At 42.8% G+C, this 21,288-nt stretch overlaps 1 protein-coding gene and 1 long non-coding RNA gene across 5 annotated transcripts in view; one reads left to right on the top strand and one right to left on the bottom strand.

Moving 5' to 3' along the window:
• The window catches only part of LOC110257250, a 66,812-nt gene extending 51,935 nt beyond the window's left edge, over positions 1 to 14,877 (top strand). For all 3 annotated transcript variants that reach the window (XR_002339614.1, XR_002339612.1, XR_002339613.1), the window contains 2 exons: positions 8,291 to 8,391; positions 14,449 to 14,877. This is a non-coding gene — a long non-coding RNA (uncharacterized LOC110257250). The remainder of the gene's footprint in view (positions 1 to 8,290; positions 8,392 to 14,448) is intronic.
• FAM105A (family with sequence similarity 105 member A) overlaps positions 10,349 to 21,288 on the bottom strand; it is a 36,374-nt gene continuing 25,434 nt past the window's right edge. The window contains exons 2-8 of one of the 2 annotated variants that reach the window (XM_003133840.4): positions 19,915 to 20,074; positions 19,796 to 19,827; positions 19,598 to 19,689; positions 18,073 to 18,222; positions 14,884 to 15,012; positions 13,752 to 14,021; positions 10,349 to 13,016 (exon numbers count right to left, since the gene is read on the bottom strand). In XM_003133840.4, the coding sequence (XP_003133888.1) occupies positions 12,843 to 13,016; positions 13,752 to 14,021; positions 14,884 to 15,012; positions 18,073 to 18,222; positions 19,598 to 19,689; positions 19,796 to 19,827; positions 19,915 to 20,074 (1,007 nt within the window). In that variant the 3' untranslated portion in view covers positions 10,349 to 12,842. The remainder of the gene's footprint in view (positions 13,017 to 13,751; positions 14,022 to 14,883; positions 15,013 to 18,072; positions 18,223 to 19,597; positions 19,690 to 19,795; positions 19,828 to 19,914; positions 20,075 to 21,288) is intronic. The other variant, XM_013984696.2, reaches the window with a different exon arrangement.

The raw sequence follows: 21,288 nt of genomic DNA, 5'->3' as shown, positions 1-21,288 counted from the left end.
TGCTGCTGGTCCACTAGGTCTCAGCACCCCCTGGGGGCTTGGGCGGGTAGCAGGGCCACTGGAAACCCAAGAGGCTCCTCCCCAGGGCAGCCCGACTCAGAAAGACCGTCTGAGATCTTTTCCCAACTCAGCCAGGCTTGTTGCAGCTTTTCTGAGCTGCAGGGGGTCCTGCCTGGAGCTGGCAGTCCTATGCAGCTGATCCACTAGAGCATCCCCTGGGGGCTTGGGTGGGTAGCAGGGCCATTGGAGACCCAAGAGGCTCCTCCCCGGGGCAGCCCGACTCAGAAAAACCGTCCGAGAATTAGGCCGATCTATTCACGGCCTGGCTAGGCTTGTTCTAGCTTTTCTGGGCTGCAGGCCTTTTCTCGGGGGCTGGTGGTGTTTGGTGCTGCTCTGCGTTAGTGTAGCCCCTCCAAAGGGCAAGCAGACCTGTGCAGGGACAGCCCCTGTGGTGGTAGGCTTCAGGCAATTGTTGAGGCCAGCCCTCCTGGATGGCAGGCAGCCCCAGGTTCGGCGAGAGCATAGGAGGTGGCGGGGGTGGGGGGAGGGAATGCACTGGGAAGCACAGCTTTCTGCTAGCTAGCAGGCCTGTAAGCTTGCTGTGGCGTGGGGGTATTCTATGGGGACTCACCCCTTCTTCTTTCCCCTCCCCAGCACGGGCGCAGACCAGGCTCTTCTCCCAGGTTCCCTCTGATGCGGCTTTCCACTTCCCCGCCCCTAGAGTATTGTTCCCTTCCTCTGCGACAGCTTTGTTTTCTAGTCTCCCAGGCAGTCTCTGCCCCGTCAAATGGTTTCTAGACCTCCCAAGCAGTTTCTGCTCCGCCCCGCCCCCCCAGCCCGGGGACTAACCTCCTGGGCCGAGGTCTCGGTGCCCAGCCCCCACCCAGGCGTCCCCCGGCCGTTTCTCAGGGACTAACCTTCAGAGGCGAGGTCTCAGTGCCCAGCCCCCACCCAGGCGTCTCAATTTTTGGTGACTGTGCCCGTAGTTCAGATGGTCCGTTGGGTTCTTGATCGGCTTTTCCGTACTCCAACTTACTGCTACACTCTTCTCTGCATCTGGAGATTCCTCCAGTTCGTTTGATCTTTCGCCTGGTAGGTGACTTTCCAGGGTGCGGGAACCCTTTCTCCTCCGCAGTTCCCTTTCGGGAGTGCCCGTCCCGCTCGAATTCACCTTCTCTCACTCTCCTCTTTTCTCCCGTTCTGCCCAGTAATGTCACGAACTTCTTGCCGTTATTGGAGGTTAGGTTCCTTTGCCAGTGATTGGTTGCTGTTCTGTGCGAGTCATTTATTCTGTAGATGTGCTTTTTTTGTTGTGTTTGTGGGAGAGGGCGAGCGTGTCTCCCTACTCCTCTGCCATCTTGTCCTCTCTCCAGCTTCTATTTCTTAATAAGTCTTTATTTCACCTTAAGGTGAAATTTTTAAAGATTTTTGCTGGATATAGAATTCTATATTGACAGTATTTTTTGTGTGTGTGCTTTTTAGGGCCGCACCCATGGCATATGGATGTTCCCAAGCTAGGGGTCCAATCAGAGCTACAACTGCTGGCCTATGCCGCAGCCACAGCAACCACCAGATCTGAGCCACATATGTGACCTACACAACAGCTCATGGCACCACCAGATCCTTAACCCGCTGAGCAAGGCCAGGGACCAAACCTGCAACCTCATGGTTCCTAGTTGGATTCGTTTCCACTGCACCATGACAGAACTCCTAACGGTATTTTTTTTTTTTCTGTAATTTAAAGATGCCATACCATTGTCTTCTGACTTGCATCATTTCTGAAATCTGCTCTCATTCTTCTGTACACCATGTGCCTTTTTTCTTTGGCTGATTTTAAGAGCTTTCTGTTTAGGTTTTTTTTTTTTTTTTTTTTTTTTAGAAATTTGATTTTGATGTGCTTTGATGTGATTTTTGTGCTTATCCTCCTTGGGGTTTCTTAAGTTTCTTAGATCTCTGGGTTCATAGTTTTTATTAAATTTGGAATTTTTTTCAGCCATTATTTCTTCAAATATTTTCCTGCTTCCCTCTCCTCCCCTCCACAACACATTGCTGGGACTCCAATTAAACATATAGTGAACCACTTGATATTATCCCCAGGTCATTGGGGACTCATTTATATTTTTTATGTTTCAGATTGAATAGCTTGTATTGCATCATCTTCAGGTCCACTGATCTTTTCTTTTTCTATGTCCAAGCTACAGTTAGTCTCATCCAGTATATTTTTCCACTTCAGATATCTTAATTTTCATCTCTACAAGTTCCATTTAGTTCTTTTTTATGTCTTTACTATCTCTCCTGATTATATTGACATTATTTAAAGATCCTTAAACATATTGAGCATGTTTGTAATACCTATTTCCAAGTATTTGTATACTAATTTCACTATCTCTGTCATTGATGGGTCTTTTTACTATTGATTTTTTTTTTTTTTTTTGCTTCTCCTGGACATGGGTCATATTTTTTCTGATTCTTGGCATGTCTAGTAATTTTTTATTGGATGCTAAACATTCAGCTGTTAGTAGATCATTGAGTATGTGAACTTTGCTAACCTCCTTTAAAGAATAATTGTTTTGTTCTGGAAGATCAGATTGGTTCAGTCTTTTCATGGCTTTTTTTAAACTGTAGTAACTTCTATTCTGGGCTAATTCAGGTCTACTACTCAGCTGTTACCCTCTGGGTCTCTTGAACCATCACTTTTAAAGCTGGGTCTTTTGAAGGCATAATGCGGAAGATCAATAACTTGAACTTAACCTTAAGGATCCTTGGCAAGAGATTCATAAAATCCTCTCCACATGGTAAAGCTTGAGACCAAAGAGTTGATATGAGAAAATAAGGAACTGAGGTTTCCTTCAACTGCATAGAAGGACCTAACATATGTTTGGATGCTGAGAAACAGTTGGAACGCTCCTGTGAGAGTGTCAGACAGTAGACCATTAATCACGAGGTCAGTAATTCAGTGTGATACCTGATTCTGTGTACAAGGACTTGACGGCTTTTTGGCCTGCCATATAGATGATGTCTAACTTCCTGGTCCCTGTTAGGATAAAATGGCACTGAAGACTTCATTAATCTACCCATGTATCTCCTTAGGACCTCATCCTACAAACGGGAACTTTGAGGCACTGCTACAACTCTACATCAGTTGTCCTTCATCACATGTCTTTGCTTACATTCCTGAATTTTATAAAATTTAATTAAATGGTTTTATGTTGAGAGATTCCTTTCCAGTTCATATTTGAAAAGGCCTATTTTGTTTCACCCATTTGAAAATGCCTTCCTTTACAATTTTTCATCACTGCCCTTTTTTCAACACAGTATTTGACTTTGAAAATCTCATTTATCTTGGGATGGTTTAAGGGTAAAGGGAGATGGCTTGGAACCATTTGAAACCATTTTACCCTATTTTTTCATGAGCTCTGGTAATAACTATGGGTATAGTACCAACAATATCTATTTTATAAGGTAATTGCTTCAGCTTTGGTGTCTGAGGCTAGTAAAATGAAGCTTGATGTCTGATTTTTTTGTTATTGTGATTTTTACAGCATTGTTCAACACATTTACCCATTCCATTAAGCCTTACTGATTATTAGCTCAAAGGAATTATTTCCTCTTCTCTATATTAATTTTTTAAGCCCAAATTTACCTTGGCTTAGTTTAGTTGCATTGTTAACCTTTGAAATGTAGGTAAATTTAATGTCCTCAACACAGGTTGGCCCACCAATAGATTTAGTGAATATTCATTTATAATACCAAACCAAGTTCCTGCTGGAGTGTGGTGCCAGGATGCAGGTTCAATCCTCAGCCAGGCACAGGAGGTTAAAGGATCCATTGTTGCTACAGCTTCAGTGTAGGTTGCAATTGCAGCTTGGATCTGATCCCTGGCCTGGGAACTCCATATGCCATAGGGTGGCCAAAAAACCCCACTATATACATACACAGACACAACTTATATGTGTGTGTGTAATATCATGTATATATTCATGTGTGTGTATGTGTATGTATGTATATCCAAACAGTCTTTTCTGATATTCACTATAAGGTTCTCTAAAGATTTCCCATTTTTTTTATTTACTTAATGTCTAGAGAACCACAAATGTAATCTGGCCAATAAGAACAACCAGCAGGTTTACCCTTCTGAGGCTCTGGATTCTCTGCTCTGTTCCCTGGCCCCAGGCTACACTTTTTAAAATTATTTTTTATTACAGTATAGTTGATCTACAATGTTGTGCTAATTTCTGCCATATAGCAAAGTCACTTAAACACATATATACAGTTTTTAATAATCTTTTCTATCCAGGAGACTGGATATAATTCCTATGCTATACAGCAGGACCTTTGTTATCTATTCTAAGTGTAAGAGTTTGCGTCTACTAACCTCAAACTCCCAATCCATACTCCACACCCGCCCCCCACCTCTGTCGTAACAAATATCCTGTAGAAGTCATAATAAGCATGTGGAAAAAATATCTCGTTAAAGTGAATATAAAGTGATCGAAGTGTTAGGAATTCTGTGTATGAAGTTCCAGAAATCAGATTTGACCTTGGTGCTTATGCTTAAGAACGCAGGAGCCAATTTCCACTGTTGGTAAGAATTTACTACCCACGGCACAAAGAGAAAAACAAATTAAGGAAGTCGTCATAGAACCTGGAGGAAGCAGACAATGCCAGATTCACCCTTTGCAACACAAAGTCCAAGTGCTGGAGTTGGAACACTTTACAGCAAGCCAACTTCAGGCTTAAAGTGGGACTGAAAACATAAGGTTTAGAGGACAGAGAAGAACTCTAATTCACTGTCCATCAAAACCCTGTGGAAAAGCTCACAGGACATTGGTCTGCATTTTAAAAAGAGCACATGTGTGTCTTTTCAGCTATTTAAACAGAACAGCAACAAATCCACACATGAAGGAAATTACTCCGGGCACCTATAGGTTATAACTCATTTTTCTTGCTCTCTCCTCCCCCACCACTGACAAAACTGCCTCATAAGGGCGACCTTATGTGACTATTAACGCTCTGGTGCCACCAGCATCTCTGTTCCTCTCCAAAGAACTCACATTTCTTATCAATAAGAATGCTAACTGGATGATTACCAATTACTAGTTATGAGGTGCCGTGAATCATGTGGATTCTTCTTCCATTGCTGAAGGTTACTAATGTTTGCCCTTGAGCTGTGAAAATCTCCACTTGCATTTGATATGTTTTGAGGCGCCACCTCATCACACCCACTTCCCAGAAACTTGGAATCTGTGCTGCAGGCATCTGGGCCCCATGCGCTGGCCGCAGATGATTGGACAGAGTTGTGCACGTGGTTCAGGGGCCACAGGCCGGCTGAGCCAATCAGATTCTCTTTCTCAGGAATTTGAACTTGGTGAGCTAAGTTGCAGTTTCCTTCGGTGGTAGGAACAGCCTTGTGTGCCCGGAGGATAAAAGTGGGAGATAGAGGGGGAAAGAGACAAAGAGAGGAAATGAAGGAGGAGAGAGAGAGAACATATAGCGTGAGGCAGGAAATCTTGAGCGATGAGACTGTTTCTCTGTGGATTGCTAGAGACGCAGCTGGAAACTTAAATTCTTGGCTCTCTAGGTCCCAGGCGCCTTCCAGGAGGACTGGCTGTGCTTCCTGCCTTGTCCTTCTGCGGAATTCTCCTTATCAAACTAACTTACAGGGTTCTGTCCTCACAACCTAAACTGTTGGCACAGAACCCAAAGTATGTTAGAAACTCGTATTTCTTGCACATTTCTGGCAAGACTGACTTGGGCTCAAGCGATATTTCATATTAATCATAAACAGAAACTTAAGCTCATAAGCATTCGTCATTCACACTAAACCCCACACAGAACTGGAATTCAGGGATTTCCTTAGAACTCTTCCTTACTGCAGACATTGAGCCTGTGCCCTTTTTTTTTTTTTTAATTTTTATTTATTTATTTAGTCTTTTTTTTTTTTTTTTTTTTTTTTAGCTATTTCTTGGGCTGCTCCCGCGGCATATGGAGGTCCCCAGGCTAGGGGTCCAATCGGAGCTGTAGCCACCAGCCTACGCCAGAGCCACAGCAACGCGGGATCCGAGCCGTGTCTGCAACCTACACCACAGCTCACGGCAGCCGGGATCGCTAACCCACTGAGCAAGGCCAGGGACCGAACCCGCAACCTCATGGTTCCTAGTTGGATTCATTAACCACTGCAGCACAACGGGAACTCCCTGTGCCCTTTCTTCAGCCCACTATAACGGAGGCCTGTAAAGGCCACGCAGAGTGTGCACCCCGTGAAGATGGTCAGGAACCAAGGCAGGATGGGTGACTCTTGTGAAGAAACTATTTAAGAACTCTTTCCTCTCCCATTTGCCACCAAAAGGTATTTCTTCTGTGTTGGTGATAAGCTTCCAGGCCTTCGTTTTTCCTGATTTCAGCTGGGTGTGCCAAGGGGCGGGTCCTTCTGCTTTGACTTTAATAAATATCTGAGATGGACTCCAGCGTACCTGCCATGGCTTTCTGGATTCAGGCTGCTCTGCCCTTGCTTCTCTGCCATCCCAGCCCGACCCTAAAGAGCTATCTCCTACCTGGAATCTGCCAGGAGGCTCTCTAGAGTCCAGGGTGGGGTCAGGCCTTTTCCACAGGGTGGAACATGGCATGTTGTGTTTCCTGCACATATTAAGGTTCTGTTCATTCTTGAGAGTCCGACCCCAGTAAATAACATTCTTTCATTTGGCATATTTACTTAAGAACCTGTTTCTCGGTGAACTCAATGTCCTTGGTTAATTTTAACCTCATTAGAGATAAAATGTTAGCAATACGTGGTTTGACCTCTTATTTCTATTGTGGCCATTCCATGGGTCCTTGTGACTTTAAGAATATGTCAGGGTATCATTAACTTTAGGAAGCATCTCTCCCCAGGACTACAGCTAAAAGAGACTAAATCAAGGCCTTAACCAATTTAAAAAAAAAAGAAGGAAAATCATCACACTATTAGATTCTTTGATTCAAGAAGGTTAACAGCTCAGCTTGGCTTTCATTGTCAACTTGTGGTTTGGAATTCATTTGATATTAGTATGAGCTCTGTTCTAGTCACAATGAGTCACAATGATAGAAGACTCACCTTCCTTCTCACAAGAGCTTGAAGTTCAGTAAAGAAATGCATGTGATGAACATTTTTGTTAAGCATAAAGAACTGAAATAAAAATGAGGTTCTTGCTGATTTTTGCTTAGAGATTGTAGAAACCTATGGAAGCCTTCTCAAAAAAGTAGCAGATGTAACTGGGACTATCTGATGGCTGACCCAAGCACTTCTGCCAAGCCAGAGGATCATCACCCAGGGGAGAGACCCCAGCCCCCATTCACCTCAGTATGGTGCCCTGGGCAAGGCATATACAGCACAACTCTACCCAGTGGCCTCGGTTGGACCAATAGCAAAAGAAAACAAAAGTACTGCCCTCCCACCCTGGGCAAAACCCCAAACTCCCAGATAAGTAGCATCAGAATCTATGGATTCTCGCCTAAAACTACTAAAGTGTGCTCTATGGACCGCGCCGCATTGCAGTCTTTCTGCTAGTCTGCAAGAATATGTACAGAAACTGAGACCAAATATTTAGAAATGTTTATAGCAATTTGATATCAGTGAAATATTTTAATTTAACTTTACAGAAGTGCCAGTCTGCAAAGAATTGGAAATTTAAGAAATGGGTCCGTCACCACAGATTGACCATGGATAGGTTTAAAAACACTGCTCTGCCACAAATTTCAAAGGGAAAAAGCCACTTTACTTCCGGCTTTAAAAAGATAATCACATGACATTTCCTTTTCCTGTCCATAGAGTGTTTTTCAGTGTGCTTATGCATAGAGTGACTACAGGAGGGACGGCTGAAAATGCAACTAGAAATACAACTGATCTCATAAGCAGATTGAAGTGTTTTGCTCTCACCTTGCGAAACATAAACCACACGGAAAAATTAGTTTCTCATTTACCATTTTCTGACTAAGGAATTACACATAGATCCAGCATACGCCAGGGCTGAATTTTTCTTTTAATCTATCCAGCAGGTTTATCTATAGCTAATGGTAGCTCCTGATAAGAGAGCTATAAATACATATTTATCTTTCCTATTTACCTACAATGATATGAGTATTTTATAACAAACATCATTTTCACCAAGCGTCACCTCCTCTCTGCTTCTTTTTCACTTAAGAGTCATGAATATGTCTGCTTGGAATCACGTACTGAAAGTTCCAGAACATTCATGCAGCTTTTCAGGTCTTCATCCCTGTTGTCACTTTGCATCTGCTGCTTCTCTCCACCTAGCCTTGGGGTCCTTCCCATGAAGCTTGGTCCAACAGAGAAGCGAGCACCCAAAGGAAGTCCATGCACATCCTGAGCGGTGGACAAAAGCCAAGACTTGACAGGTAGGTGAAGTAGTTCCAAGTTGTTTCCCAGATTTTGTCTTCAGGGATGACAGTAATAACAAGAAATGGGGCCAGGAAAGTCTCAGGCTTTTGTGTTTGTCCTTACGAATGTGCCGATGTGTGGTAAGGAGCAATGGCACAGTTAGAGGCTGTCCTTGAAGCCTTCTAGCTTATGGATTTGACCTCCACTCCACCTTTTCAAGCTCAAGGGTGAGCAAAACAGAATTATAAAATGCTGTGCCAATACTTAGTTTTAACTACTAGCCTCTACTTGGTTCTGTCTAGATGTTCCATCTGAGGCTTTATAAGTTAGAAACAAAATATTTTGTTTAGAGGAGTTACCCTTGTGGCACAGTGGAAACGAATCCAACTAGCAACCATGAAGTTGTGGGTTTGATTCCTGTCCTCGCTCAGTGGGTTAAGGATCTGGCGTTGCCGTGACCTGTGGTGTAGGTCGCAGACACGGCTCAGATCTGGCATGGCCGTGGCTGTGGCATAGGCCGGCAGCAACAGCTCCGATTAGACTCCTAGACTGGGAACCTCTATATGTCACGGGTGCAGCCCTCAAAGAACAAAAGGACAAAAAAAAAAAATGTTTACAAATAGGATATTTCAATGGAAAAAAATTCTGTATTTTGGGAATGCTTCTTAGAACACACTCCTCGTTTAAATAAATGACTTGTACAGAAATGGGTTTTACAACCCATCTAGACTAAGTTAAAAATACTCAAAGCATTTAAAAAAAATTTGCCAAATTTTCCTGACTAAACTTTCCAAGTGACTAACACTAGTAGCAGCAAAATGACTTAACCGCCTAAGGCCCGATGACATTGATTCTAAGGACCAACAGATCAGTTATACACAGACATCTGTTATCTGGAAACAGAGAATGGTCTTTTCTCCAGAGACTCCAGCTAAGACTATAACTTGAAGGTCTCATGTGTGGTTCACTCATCCTCACTGGCTTTGAACCACATTCGTTCCACCATGAGCGCTCATTTCCTCAAACACATTCTGTGATCTTCCAGTGCAGACATGTGGCATGCTCTTCCAGCTGTTCTACACTGCCTTCCTTGAGTATTTTTAACTTAGTCTAGTTAAGCCAGATAAGCTTTCTTCTTCTTGGCCTAGAGGAGTATAACATGATTCAAACCAAATGATTTGAGGAAGACAACGTTTTTCAACAAATAATATAGAAGTGATTCTATAATTTGGACCCACTTAATTGTGTGTCTGACTATAAAATGTCTGTCTGACAAACACAGGATTTGAAGCAAAACTGGCTATAGAGAAACAGTATACCTAAATACAACCAATACTAAAGTAATGAAAGAATATTCAACTTATGACAAGCAACCCAACAGACCATAAAAGTTTTAGATCTATGAAAATATATTTAAAAATTTTAGTCTTAAGCAGTGTGAGACACATTCTTATAAAAGAATCACAGCTTTAGAAACTTGCTATTTATGAGAAGAGATACTGTTTCTGAATTAGTAATTCCTTTATTCCTATTTGTATATCTTTTCAAGTATCAGTCGATTATCAATTAAAAAAATTTACCTTCTTTACTGGAGAATTCCCAACATTTTCAGAGTACTCAGAAGTTAGACTTTTTTTCCTTCCTAGGGCCAGCTTGGATGGAATTAAAATGGTCTTTCTTAGAGCTCACTAAAATATGAGGACATTATCTGACATACGATAATAACAAATATTTCCTGAGTTCCCACTGTGGCTCCGCAGGTTAAGAACCCAACATAGTGTCCCGAGGATGCGGGCTCGATCCCTGTCCTTGCTCAGTGGGAAGGATCTAGTGTTACCACAAGCTATGGCATAGGTTGCAGGTGCAGCTCAGATTCGGTGTTGCTGTGGTAGCAGCTGCAGCTTGGATTGGACCCATAGCCGAGAACTTCGAAGTACCGCAGATGTGACCGTTAAAAAAAAACAGACAAGGGCATGTTTTCATTGTTGCTATAATTCTTGTCATCATTTGAAACCTAAACAGAGAGACATTAAATGTTGACATCACACAGGAAATTCACTTCCAATTCATTGTTGGCATTTAAAAGCGGTGCTAATTTATACGCAGTTCCTTCTAATTAGTTTGTTACATTCATCATACAACTGAATTAAAAACAAACCCACCCGATACCTATTCCCTTAAAAATCTTCTGTGTTGATGCTTTCTCCAAACACAGCACTACTGAAAAGACCTCTTCAGTGTTTATTCTCATCGTATTGAAATACTTTCACAATTTGGTCTTGGCCCTCTGTTTAAAGAATTCTTTTCCCACCTTGCCCGTCACCTAACACACACAGTTAAGGATAAACGTCATGGGTTTATATGCCACAGAGTTACAGGCTACACTCCCTGTGAAAAAGTTCTTCCTTTAAATCCTGGACTGATGTGGAAATCACTGAACCAGGTACAGAGGTGCAAGGCAAGTGGAAACATACAGATGTCAGGTACATACCTGGAAGCTCCGCTGGAGCCAGGAGTCCTGGGCAGCAGTTCTGGAAGTGATCAGTCAGGGCAGAACTGCTGCTGGCTGTCCTGACAGCTGCTCATGAACACCAAGGGGAGAGTTCATTTTGTCTTGGTCACAGTAACACAGCAGGGGGTAACGTGCAGCATTATCAATTAAATGACAGGGGTTATGCAAAACCATAGATGCCTCCAAGCAGGAAAGGGCTGTAGAAATCAATTAAGAACTCCTGCTTTGTGTGGTTGTCTAGGTAACATAAAGCCCCTTGGTCTGAGCTCATTTTTCTCTAACTCTTGGCCCAGAAAACAAAATGACAGCAGTGACTATCCCCATTACAAAAGGATCTGAACATGATGTTCATACACCACAGCACTGAACATGCCTCATTTTTATTTAACCGTGGAAATGTGAGGAAACATGAGCATCCAACATGTTAAGTCATTCTCAGAAGGCATCTGTAACTTTGAAGTAGCATATTAGCCAAGATCTTCAGTTATTTCACATTTATTGAAATTCTAAACAGATTAGCAAAGTATTTCCAGAATAAAGATTACCCAAATGAACAAGAACAGTATTTCCAAAATAAAATGACCAAAAAGTTAGTTGTCCTGAGTATATTAGTTGTCTCTGGTTGCTGTAACACATTATCACAAACTTAGTGACTTAACCCATTTATTACCTTGCTGTTCTGTAAATTTGAGTCTAACACAGGTTCCACCGGGCTAAAACCAAAGTCTCGAGGCAGGGCCATGTTGGTTTCTGGAGGCTCCAGGGGAGAAGCTTCCTTTGCCTTTTCTACATACATTCCTTGGCATATGGCTCCTTCCTGTAACTGCAGCAACTTCTTCCTGTATCTCCTGTACGTAACCAAAGCCTGCAATGTTGCCTCTCTGACTCTTCCACATCTCACATTTCTGACTTGCACTGTCTCAAGTCCCGCTTCTACTTTTAAGGACTCTTGTGATTATACCAGGTCCACTGGAGAATCCAGCATACTCTACCACTTTCAAGGTCAGTAGGTTAGTACCATAATTCCACGTGCAACCTTATTTGCCTTTGCCCTTTAACCCAACATATTCACAGGTTCTGGGGCTTGGGATATAGACACGCGGGCGGGCAGGATTCTATCTACTGTACCTTAAATACACATGTAAATACACATTAAATACACCAGTTTAATATTTTTTTGATAGCTCAGTAATTGTCATTCAATTGCCTTAATCAACAGAATTTACCTTTTTAATCTATTTAAAACATATTAAAGGGGCCAAATGTAATAGTAACAAAAAACGAGATATAAAACATTTTGTACAACACTACAAAGTAGTGGCTATGTGTGTGCATGTGTTTAGATACGTTTATATAAAATTGTACATGTATATATATGAGTGTATACACACACGCACACACGATTAGGTACATGTTTATATATATGCGTATATATATATATGAGTGTATGCACACCCACGATTAACATCAATCAAATGGTTCTGGAAAATCTTTATACCATAGAAACTGCTGGGAAGGTAATGCTTATAAGAAGACCATGTTTATGAATATCCCAAAAATCAGTCAATGACAAGATTCTTAAGAATATAAAGACTATATAAATCAAAGAAATTCTTTCCCTTTTGTCCTTTTCCCCTACTTGTTTTTTCTCATTTTTTTTCCTGTTCAAATTAAACATCCTTGTGTTCTTAAGGCCTGTTATGTATGAAATGACCAGAGCCCTTAGGAACAAGGGCAGACCACCAACCCACAGATTCCTTAGTGCAGCCGCTCTGAAGGAAATCACGGAAGCCAAAGGGCAGCCACCACGGGGTCTCTGGCCAGTGTACCTGAAATCCCGGACAGGAAGGTCCAGACTCCTTCAACGGCAGCAACGCTAGCTTTGGTTTTCGAGAAACACTACTTGCAGGTGTGACTCTTGTCACTGGCGAGAGCTGGTGCCCAGTCCAGCCAGACTTAAAAGACAGGAATGTGGTAGTGGCGGTCGTTCTCCGTCAGCAGGGAGATCTCCGGCCACTCCCTGAGTGACTCCTCTGGGTAGCAGACTTCAAAGTCTCTGGAGTTAAACTTGAACAGTCTGAACACTTTTATCTTGACTTCAAGGGAGTATCCAAGTATAAACATATCAATCTGGGGGAGAGATGAAAGAGAGGTCACACACACACACACATTTCCAAGTTCCTCCTCCGTCCAGCGGGGGCAGCGTGTGCTTCTGCAGCTCCTGGAACAATGTACGTGTTGACAGATGCCCACGTGGAGCCATGAGTGGGCACAGAGCCGGGAACAAACGTCCACACTTGGAAGGCGGGGGACAGGCAGAGGGACCTCTCTGAGGCCTGGCATGAAGAAATCACAGGGAAAGCGGATGGGAAAAAAATAATGCTCACCAGAAAAATTACACTTTCCCAACTTCATCGTTTTAATTATTAAAATGTCAGATAATGTTGAGCACCTCCTAGGAAAGCAAAGCAAAATCAAACCCCTTTCTACAGGGATAGAAAAGCACTGTCTGGACTTTTTCAATGATTTTGATTTACCTGCACAAATAACCAAATGCTTTCCCAAATATTATCTTGTTGTGCCCCTGGGTAACCTCTGTGGTAGGAGAGCCTGTTCCTACCATAGAGGTGGCGTGAAAGGTCAGAAAGGCTCCTGGCCCCAGGGCTGCAAAAACGCAGCAACCAGCCCAGGGTAGGGAGGTTTATCACGCTTCTTTTCTCATTTGCGGGCAATAATAACCACCTGCCACCTCCTTGCAGCTGGTTTTATTCCTACTGAACGTAAACCCCAAACACCTATGTGCTCAAGTGTTGCCAACGTCACCCTTCATCAAACACACACGAATCTTCTGCCCTGTTTAATTACCTGCTCCAGGCCACAGGTGTCGCCTACAGAGTTCAGGTGGTTCATCATGAAGCTCAAAGGATCGGATGAGCTTTCCCGAGTAAACAGGAGTCGGAAAAGACTGGGAATGACCTTCTTAGTCTTCATTTGTTCATAAACCTCGGTGACCTGATACAGCATGATAAACTTCAGAGCTTCGTAAAGTTTGTATTCCAGGATGGCATCAGAAAAAAGGATGTTGCACATGCTTCCTCTCTTGTGATAATCTTTCATGCCACTAAATTCAGTCCACTAAAAACAGATATAAAAGTGGAACTCAGAAGGGTCAGGGTGAATCCATACACCATTGATTTTAAAGTACTTATACAACAAACCATGAGGAGAGTGGAACTTTAACTTTTCATTTTATATCTTTTATATATTTTGACGCTGATTTTTTTTTAACCCTAAGTATTTATGACCTCTACAATAACTAGCTCAAACGAAATTTTTTTTTTTTTTCAAAAAGAACCACCTATTAGTTAAAACACTAAATAAGTCAGTTTCCTAAAACTGCCTTTAAGGTAATTGAGTTACACAAAGGACAGGCCAGAGACCAACAGTACCAACTAGTAGTATTTACCACTCGCTGTGTGCCAGGGCACAGTTTACAGCAATCTACGTGTGTATTTACTCACTGAATCTTCACAATAACACGGTGGATGCTATTGTATTCCAGGTTTACAAATGAGAAATCCATGGCACAGAAAATTTACGGTATTTCCCAAGGAAGATTCAACAGTCTAAAATCCTTGTCTATATTAAAAAGCAGGAAGAGCTCTGAGTCAAATTATAACATCTGTGCTATCTCCAAGTTACTGAAAGTTCCAGAAGGGCACCACATTTTTCTGGAGAAACAAAGGCACATGATCATAAAGGTTTTCTGGCAGACCCCAAAAGACTCCTGAACCTATTGATCACAAGAACAGCGTTGCTCTTGTTTATCACTTGGAGGAGAAAGAAGTACCGGAAAGGAACCAGTTATTTACTAGAAGAGTATTTTGCCTGCACTTCCTACTGATGGAACATAAAGTGACACGCCTGACATGGGAGACAGATGCCTGCGTGTGGAATGCACGCTTGCATTCCCCATTTTTATCCCCTAGAGACTCACCTGTGCTTTCAATAGTTCCACACATTTACGCAGTTTTCCAAACACATTCGAACCTGTATACTTCTCAGGACCAAAACTGTATTGCTGGATCCAATTACAACCTTGTGAAAAGAGCAGTTTTTCAGGAAGCTTGAAAAGGAAGTAGATGCCAACACTGATCAGTATCTCAACATGTATTACACATAGTGTGGAGTATGTCACAGCAGATAATCTCAGCAATCTTCATTTAAAAATAATATAACAATTCAGTAAAGCCATATGACTGTGTTTTTTTTTGATTTATGAATTGATTTGGATCATCCTCTTAAGTTCACAATTGATGAAAACCTAAAAGAAGATTATGTCTCTAGAATCTTTTTGAATAAAATGCTTCCCAGATTTCCTATATATATATATATATATATATATATATATATTTACACACACACATATATATATATCCATTTAGAATTTTTTTTTTTGTCCTTTTTTTTTTTTGTTGTTGTTGTTGTTGTTGTTGCTATTTCTTGGGCCGCTCCCGCGGCATATGGAGGTTCCCAGGCTAGGGGTTGAATCGGAGCTGTAGCCACCGGCCTACGCCAGAGCCACAGCAACTCGGGATCCGAGCCGCGTCTGCAACCTACACCACAGCTCACGGCAACGCCGGATCGTTAACCCACTGAGCAAGGGCAGGGACCGACCCGCAACCTCATGGTTCCTAGTCGGATTCGTTAACCACTGCGCCACGACGGGAACTCCAGAATTTTTTTTTTTAATCAAACAATGTTACAGTAACACAGTACATCAAGGAACATGTGAACTGCAGAAGGATATACTCTGAGGTTCAAACCTAGCTCTGTTACTTGCCTACTGAGCGATTACTCAACCAGCCAGATTATCCACCCTCTTAGCCTCAACCTCCACTTGTAAAGCAAGGACAATACTACCCATTTTGCAGGATTCTTGTGGGGACTAAATAAGACTATGGAAAAACCTAAGAATCTGATTCATTGTGTATATCTGATACATCTTCCCACCCAGCTGAGCTTGTGCAGTCCAGAGTCCCTGTCCTCAGCAACTAGCAGCAAGACTGGCACAGAGCATACACTCCACGACTGCTAGATGAAATTAAACTACCAGAGTTCCCATTGTGATGCAGCAGAAATGAATCTGACCAGTATCCATGAGAATGCGGGATTGATCCCTGGCCTTGCTCAGTGGATCAGGGTTCTGGGATTGCCGTGAGCTATGGTGTAGATTGCAGATGCAGCTCAGATCCCATGTTGCTGTGGCTGTGCCATAGGCTGGCAGCTATAGCTCCAATTCAACCCCTAGCCTGGAAACTTCCATGTGCTGAGGGTAAAGCCCTAAAAAGCAAAAAAGAAAAAGAAGAAAAGAAATTAAACTACTAATAACAACTCTAAGCAAAAGATGTTAAGGAAATAAAATGTGTGTAGTTATACATATGCATATACTTTATATTTCCTTGCTACTCCATCCTTGAATGCACATAGGCCTACTACATTCAAATAAAAAATAAGCTTATTCATCAAGAATGTACTGCCTTACACTGTTAAGAAAATGACAAAACAAAGTAGAGACTGAGAGGTGTTCCTGTGTGGCTCAGCGGAAAGGAACCAGACTAGGATCCGCGAGGATGCAGGTTTGACCTCTGGCCCTGCTCAGTCAGTTAAGGATCTGGGATTGCCACAAGCTGTGGTGTAGGTCACTGATGCGGCTAGGATCCTGCATTGCTGTGGCTGTGATGTAGGCCGGTAGCTGCAGCTCCGATTCAACCCCTAGCCTGAGAACTTCCATATGCTGCATTTGCGGCCCTTAAAAAAAAAAAAATCACTGAGAGAAAATATTTGCAAATACCATATCTGATAAAGCACTCATATTCAGAATATATATATAAAGAACTCTCAAAACTCGATCAGTAATAAAACCAAACCCAATAAAAAAAATGGGGAAAAGATGTGAACAGACTTCTTCATGGATGGCAAGTAAACACATGAAAAGATGCTCAATATCATTGCCCATTTAGGGAATGCAAAGTAAAAGCACAGTGATACAAATGCACCCCTATGAGAATCACTAAAAACAAAAACCCCGAGAGTGTGGAGCGGTTGGAATTCATACATTATTGGTGGGAATGCAAAATGGCAGAGCTACTTTAGAAAACAGTTTGGCAGGTTCTTAGAAAGTTAAACATAACCTCTCATATAACCCAGCAATCTCACTCCTAGATGTTAGCCAAAAGGAATGAAAATTTATGTTCACGCAAAACCCTGTATGGGAATATTTATAACAGCCTCATTCATAATTGTCGAAAACTGGAAGCAACCCAGGTGTCCTTTAACAGATGAATGGAAAAACAAGATATAACATGTACATATCAAGGAACACCCCTCATCAATAAAAGGAGTAAAGTACAAATCCACAGAATAATAAGGATGAACTGTAGAAGCATTTATGCTAAGTGTAAGAGGCAGATACAAGAGGCTAAGCACTGGATAATTCCATTTATGTGACATTCTGGAAAAGGCAAAACTAGAGGGCTAGAAGCCAGGTCAGTGGTGGTCCGGGGCTGGGGGTGAGAGGACTGACAAAATGGGATACGAGGGGATCTTTGGGGTGGAGGTTACATACTGTGTGCATTCCTCAATGCTCAAATAACCAAAGAGTAGAAAAACGATTTTTAGTCAATTGCCTTACTTATAAAGGATAGAGGCTCTTCTCAAGAAAAGATGCTGGCATTAAGAACAAAATTGTAGGAGTTCCCATTGTAGCTCAGTGGGTTAAGAACCTGACACAGTGTCCATGAGGATGCGGGTTTTATCCATAACCTCGCTCAGTGGGTTAAGGATCCGGTGTTGCCGTGAGCTACAGTGTAGGTTGCAGCTGTGGCTCGGATCCTGCATTGTTGTGACTGTGGTGTAAGCCTTCAGCTGCAGCTCCAATTCAACCCCTAGCCCAGGAACTTTCATCTGCCACAGGTTCGGCCAAAAAGGGGAGAAAAACAAATGTGAACAACTATCTTTCTAAGATGATTTATTTGCAAAGTGACATGAGAGACAGAGGCCTGGGCTAAAAGACCTTCAACCTCATGATGCCCTGTGTACAGAGCTGCCCACAGAGACCTGAGAGCACCTGAGTTGCAGTTCCCATCAACGTGGCTTTTCCTAAGTGTCCAGGGCGAGGACCTACCTTCACAATATCTTTTTCTTTCATCCAGGATGGAAAAGAGAGGCCCTGGCTGAAGATCTGAAATAGCACCGACCTTAGTGCATCATAGTTATCTCTCCTTACTTGTCGAACACATTTAATATGACGCCGCCAAAACAGCTCCTCGTAAGCCTGTTAGCACACAAGGAAAAAGTAGTTTTTAATTCCACCGGACAAGAAAATAAAGAAAGTGAATTCATGGCACCTTCAGCAAGGTTTTACTCCCAAATAAAGTAGGCAATGATAAATTAAGAATGCGACCATGCATAATTTGAAAGTGACTTGTGTTTGCATAGAGTCCATGTCATGTGATTTCAGGTGCTCAATTCCTGGAAGCCCAGAGCAAGGGAATGTCTTCCTGGGGAGACAGGCTACAACTTTACTGCAGAGAAAAATACTGGTATCTACTTTTAAGACCATGCTGAAGAGTAATTTAAATGCACTTTTTTTTTTTTTTTTTTTCCCTTTCTGGCTTTCACTAGTGACCAGATTGCACAACACTGCTTGGAATATTTACCAAGACTGGTCCAATGGAAGAGTTTCTGTTGTGGCTCAGTGGAAATGAACCCAACTAGTATCCTTGAGGTTTGATCGCTGGCCCCACTCAATGGGTTAAGGATTCGGTGTTGCCGCAAGCTGCAGTGTAGGTCACAGACATGACTCAGATCCCAAGTTGCTGTGGCTGTGGTATAGGCCAGCCGCTGCAGCTCTGAGAACGGACCCCTAGCCTGGGAACTTCCACATGCTGTAGGTACATCCTCCAGATGTTTTATGTTGGAGTTCCCTCAAGGCTCATTGGCTCATCAGGTTAAGGATCCAGGGTTGTCACTGCTGTGGCTCTGGTTATAGCTATGGCTCAGGTTGGATCCCTGGCCTGGGAACTTGCACGTGTTGCGGGGCGACCAAAAAAATATGTTTTATGTCAAGGTCCCTGATCCCTTCATGGATGCACAGATGTTTACTGGGCCTGGCCAGGAGAGAGCTGAAAAGTTCAACACTCCAGTGTCCTGAAATTACAGACTTAATTTACCCAAGTCCTCAAAGGCACTAGCTCTCGGTACAAGGCCTAATGGCAACATCTAGCAGCTGTTTGGCTTTTAGTTAGAGCCCCAGTTGTTTGTTCTTTGTGTTACACTTGGTACTCGCTGATCTTGGGTAAAGCAGAATGCAATGTGTGTTTCCTGATTTTTTTTTTTTTTTTTTGGTCTTTTTAGGGCCACAGCCGCAGCATTTGGAGGATCGCAGGTTAGAGGTCGAATCGGAGCTATAGCTGCTGGCCCACACCACAGCCACAGCAACGCCAGATCCGAGCCACGTCTTTGACCTACCCCACAGCTCACGACAACACCAGATCCTTAACCCACTGAGTGACGCCAGGGATTGAACCCACGTCCTCATGGATTCTAGTCAAGTTTGTTAACCGCTGAGCCACAATGGGAACGCCTATTTCCTGATTTTTACACACATGTTCTTTTCCATCCTCCACGAGCTGTATAAACAGACTCACCTTCCTCATCAGCTTGGCACGGGGTGTCTCTCCTTTCCATTCTCTTGCACAATAACTGAGTAAATCAACTTCCGCCTCCACGCTGAGGTTCCCTGCACCAAATCAAAAATACAGGGTAGTGAATTTTCCTTTTCCTCTCCCTTTAAGACCCCCCTCTGCACCTTAAAAACAAGGAAACATATGCATGAAGATATTTACTTTTGAATTTTCTCTGTAGATATCCAATCCACCTAAAAGATAAAGGGAACAATAATATCAAACTTCTATTTTGAATAATGAGAGAAGTTTTGAAATTTAAAGATGACTCAACCACATACCATTTCAACCGGTGCCCTAAATATACATGCAGCCTTCTGAAGTAGTAGAGGGTGGCCACCAGAAGTGAAACAGCCAGTGTCACGGATCCTTTTGCTACCCTCCACGCTGTATCTAAGGCTTGGCTGGTGACTAGTGTCCAGGAGTGAACTTGGTCATTTCCTACAAAAATTTCATAATAATAATAATGAGGAGGAGGAGGAAGAGGAGCACATCACAGTTACACAGGCCTGCTTTGTGTAAGGGAGAAGGAAGAAGCACTGGATAATTTTACCTGTCAAATGTCTATCATTAATTTATATAAACATTTTTTTACGATCTTTTTTTTTTTCCTGGGACTTCCTGTCGGGGAGCAGCAGAAATAAATCAAACTGGGAACCATGAGATTGCTGTTTTGATCCCTGGCCCCCCTCAGTGGGTTAAGCATCTGGCATTGCCATGAGCTGTGCTGTAATTTGCAGACACGGCTCAGATCTGGCGTAGGCCAGTGGCTACAGCTCCGATTAGACGCCTAGCCTGGGAACTTCCATATGCTGCAGGCACGGCCCTAAAAAGGACAAAAAGACAAAAAAAAAAAAAAAATTTTTTTCTTTTTAGGGCTATACCTGTGGCATATGGAAGTTCCCAGGCTAGGGGTCAAATCAGAGCTGTAGCCACTGGCCCACACCACAGCCACAGCTACATCAGCAGGATTCGAGCCACGTCTGCGACCAACACCACAGCTCACAGCAACACCAGATCCTTAACCCACTGCTCAGGGCCAGGGATCAAACCCGCATCCCCATGGATACTAGGCGGGTTCTTAACCCACTAAGCCATGACAGAAACTCTATATAAGTATTTTTTAAAGCATTCAAAAATTCAACCTAAAAATTAAATACCTGGTCCTCCTAGAATGAGTGTCAGATATAAGAATATCTTTGTTCCACAAAATTCACAAGGAATGGGGAACATAAAGAGCATGGGTTTCAGAATCCCTCAGACCTGAATTTAAAAACTGCTCTCCTCCTTATTCAGCTCTCTGACTGCGGGACACCTAACTTCTCTTACTTTACATTCTCTTCACTGTAAAATGGGAGTAAAAATACAGACCTTGATGGAGAAAGACGCAATGAAATTATTTAAGAACCAGCCCCGTGCGCCTCACACTGTGCAGACTATCTGTTAAGTCCAAGAACAATCAAGGGGTCCTTCTGGCCAGGAGCCCACAGGAGTCAGTCACAACCTGGGGGCCTCCAGCCAGGCTGCCACCACCCACTCTGCCCACGCTGATATTCTTAGGTCACTACGGGCCATGACACATGGCATCAGCTGGACACGCAGAACGAGACTCAGACCGCAGACATGAAGACATCATTTCCAGAAAGTGGGCCGCT

Source organism: Sus scrofa, chromosome 16 (assembly GCF_000003025.6).
Source record: "Sus scrofa isolate TJ Tabasco breed Duroc chromosome 16, Sscrofa11.1, whole genome shotgun sequence".
NCBI classification, from domain to species: domain Eukaryota; kingdom Metazoa; phylum Chordata; class Mammalia; order Artiodactyla; family Suidae; genus Sus; species Sus scrofa.
Note: the sequence above shows the minus strand (reverse complement) of the source record. Positions and strands in the feature narration are given on the sequence as shown.